Below are 3179 nucleotides of genomic sequence, written 5' to 3'. Positions count from 1 at the left end.
TGGACTAAATTGAATGATAATTATACTAAAATGAGTTAAATTCATTCGTATAGATCCTGTCAAACCTCGCTCGGAGTTAGATCGAGACAAAGAGAAAATATTAGATTAGTCGCCTTCGTATCTACATACACTCGTCGAGGTAAGTTCATGTAATTAAATTGTGTAATTATATGCTTAGATTGAATTATATGTATGTTATTTTCATTATTATCATATATAAATGCCGATTTCATATCCGACGACGTACGACAATTACCGAGCCCCATTTGAACCTTAGGAATTTGTAGGATATAAATGACATGTCATTAGGGTTACCTATTTTGGCTCTTATGAGCTTACCGATGCTCAACTCATATGAGCTTACCGATGCTTAGCTTGTATGAGCTTACCATTATTCAGCTTGGAGGAGTTTACCGTTATTCAGCTCAGAAGAGCTTACCGTTATTCAGCTCGGAGGAGCTTACCATTTACAGCTCGTATGAGCATACATGTACATGAATTGACGGATTACAGTTCAGTACACCATGTGTTTACTACCCGCGTATCCATCGATATTCTAAATGGTTCAACGGGCATTGTTCTATAGGAGATTACATGAGTTCAATAAGAACTACTACAGGCATTTACATGAGATATATGAAAATGATTTGTTCATGATATATAGATACATGATATGGAAATTATATGTACATAGAAGTTTGATTATTGTTGAGCTCATACATGTTTCTTGATATTTATATGAATTACATGACTAACATGGTTGATGAGGATATGTGTTTAGGATTTTGGCCAAATTGAGTTTGGATATGCTTTGTATGCTTACCTTAATTGTGACTAAATGGTAAGTTAAATTCTATGTTATACGAACTTACAAAGCTTAAATGCTTACTCTATGTTATTTTTTTGTGTTTTTAGTGATTCGGAAGCTCGTTCAGGTTGGAAGCTTGTTGGAGCTATATCACACTATCTATCGGTCATTTTGGTACTTTCAGGTATTTAATTTGGGTTATAATGACATGTATAAGTTATTTTGGCTAATGTTGACATATAAGTGTTTTGTTGAGATTAGCCACTTATTTGGCTTGTGTTTGGTATATTTTGATGTGTATATACATGTGGCTTTATCATGTTTGATGTGCATTTGATATGGTAGAATGATGGATAGTAAAATGTGGTTTGAATATGCATATAAGATATGTTTTATACCTTGGTGTGATTTAGTGCTTTTTTATGGAAAATTTATAGGTATAGTGATGTTAGTTAGAATGGTATATTTGGTACCATTTGGAAATATTGGTATGTTTTGGCAAGTAAGTTAAGTGACATGAAATGATGCAAAATGATTTACCTTATGAATTGGTATTTTGGGTGCCAAATGGGTGAGCTTGACAAGTGACCTACATGATAGGTTTTGGTACAGCTATGCATATATATATGTTATGAAATGTTTGAATTTTTTGTCTGTTTAAATTGTAAACTTCGATAATACTCTGTAACCCTGTTTCAGCGACGGATTCGAGTTAGGGGTGTTACATCCTTCTTTGTGGCTGCATTCAATATGCGATAATCCATACAAACTCGCCATCCCATGGGAATTTTATAGGAATTAATTCATCCTTATCGTTGCAAACCACAATGATGCCACTCTTTTTAGGAACACATTGCACTGGACTTACCCAATTGCTATTAGAAATCGGGTAAATAATTCCAGCTTCAAGCCATTTTATGATTTCCTTCTTGACAACTTCCTTCATCTTCTAGGTTAATCTTCTTTGCTATTCAATCGATTGATTGCCTTCATCTTCCAACTTGTTATTGTGCATGCAAAAATTAGGACTAATACCTTGAATATTAGCAATACTCCAAGCAATAGCTCGTTTATGTTTCTTGAGAATATGGACCAATTTCTTTTCTTAAGTTACATCCAGTGTTGCGGAGACAATAATTGGGAGATTGTGGTTAGCTAGAAAGACATATTTAAGATGATGAGGCAGTGGTTTTAATTCCAGAGTAGGAGCTTCTTCAATAGATGGTTTGAAAATTGGGGTTGTTCTATTGACTAGGTCTAAGGATTCAATCTGCCATCCATGCTTGAGTTTAAGATTATTAGCTTGAACCATGCTATCACAATCATCTAAGGATTCGACCTCAAATTTCACTGTAAACTCTTCAGAAAGTACTGTGCTTTGGTCATTGAACTCTTCCTCAATTAGATCATCTAGCACATCAACTGTATGGCATTCTTCTTTGTTATTGTATTGAATCGATTCAAAAACACTGGAGGTGACTTGCTCATCATTAAGTCGCATGGTTAGTTCACCTTTGTAAACATCAATAAGAGTTTGACCTGTGGCTAAAAATTGTCGTCCCAAGATTATGGGAACCTCCTCGTTTCCCTCGCAATCAAGTATGATAAAATCAGTCAGAAAAATGAATTTATCCACTCGAAATAAGACGTCTTTTATGTTCCCTTCAGGTTGAGCCAAGAATCGATCGACTAGTTGTAATGTTACTGTAGTATATTTCATGTGACCAATTCCCAACTTTCTGAAAGTAGATTGTGGCATTAGGTTAATGCTAGCTCCCAAGTCGCATAAAGCCTTACCCAAATAATGATTGCCAATTGAACATGGGATGGTAAAGCTCCCAGGATCTTTCAATTTAAGGGGCAACTTGTTTTTCAAAACAGCACTACAGCCTTCTGTGAGTGCAATAGTTTTAATATCAGTGAGCTTCTTCTTCTTGGACAAGAGGTCTTTCATAAATTTCCCATAACTTGGAATTTGTACCAGAGCATATACTAAAGGAATATTGATGTGCAGTTGCTTTAGTGTGTCCATCAACTGCTAATACTGCTTGTCATGCTTATTCTTCCTGAAACTTTGTGGGAAGGGTAAAGGTAGAGATATATCTGCTTGCACGGACATCTGTGATTGCAGCAACAGTTCTGAAATTAGGCATATGAGTGACAATTCATGGAACTTCTTTGTCTATTACATTGAAAAAACTCTTTAGATTCAACCTTCTCACCAGTGATCACTCCATTCGTATCTTGAGGTGCTATAGTAGAGTTGATAAAAGATTCGCCAACTTGTTTACCACTCCTAAGAGTGATAGCCTTACAATGTTCTTTCCCCCTCAGACTAGGATTTTCTGTGTCACTGGGTAATGAGTCTGGT

At 35.6% G+C, this 3179-nt stretch overlaps 1 protein-coding gene across 1 annotated transcript; it reads right to left on the bottom strand.

Annotated features, from left to right (window-relative positions):
• Window positions 1-1913: 1913 nt before the first annotated feature.
• Window positions 1914-2840, bottom strand: LOC105762095 (uncharacterized). Its single transcript, XM_052625231.1, has one exon. It carries the CDS (start codon window positions 2838-2840, stop codon window positions 1914-1916), a length of 927 nt encoding a protein of 308 aa, XP_052481191.1.
• Window positions 2841-3179: the final 339 nt, after the last annotated feature.

Source organism: Gossypium raimondii, chromosome 12 (genome assembly GCF_025698545.1).
Source record: "Gossypium raimondii isolate GPD5lz chromosome 12, ASM2569854v1, whole genome shotgun sequence".
In the NCBI taxonomy this organism is placed as follows: domain Eukaryota; kingdom Viridiplantae; phylum Streptophyta; class Magnoliopsida; order Malvales; family Malvaceae; genus Gossypium; species Gossypium raimondii.
This window is presented reverse-complemented; position numbering and strand designations above follow the sequence as displayed.

Coding starts and splice junctions, on each gene's coding strand:
- LOC105762095 (XM_052625231.1), bottom strand. CDS start 2,840: ATGGACACACTAAAGCAACTGCACATCAATATTCCTTTAGTATATGCT.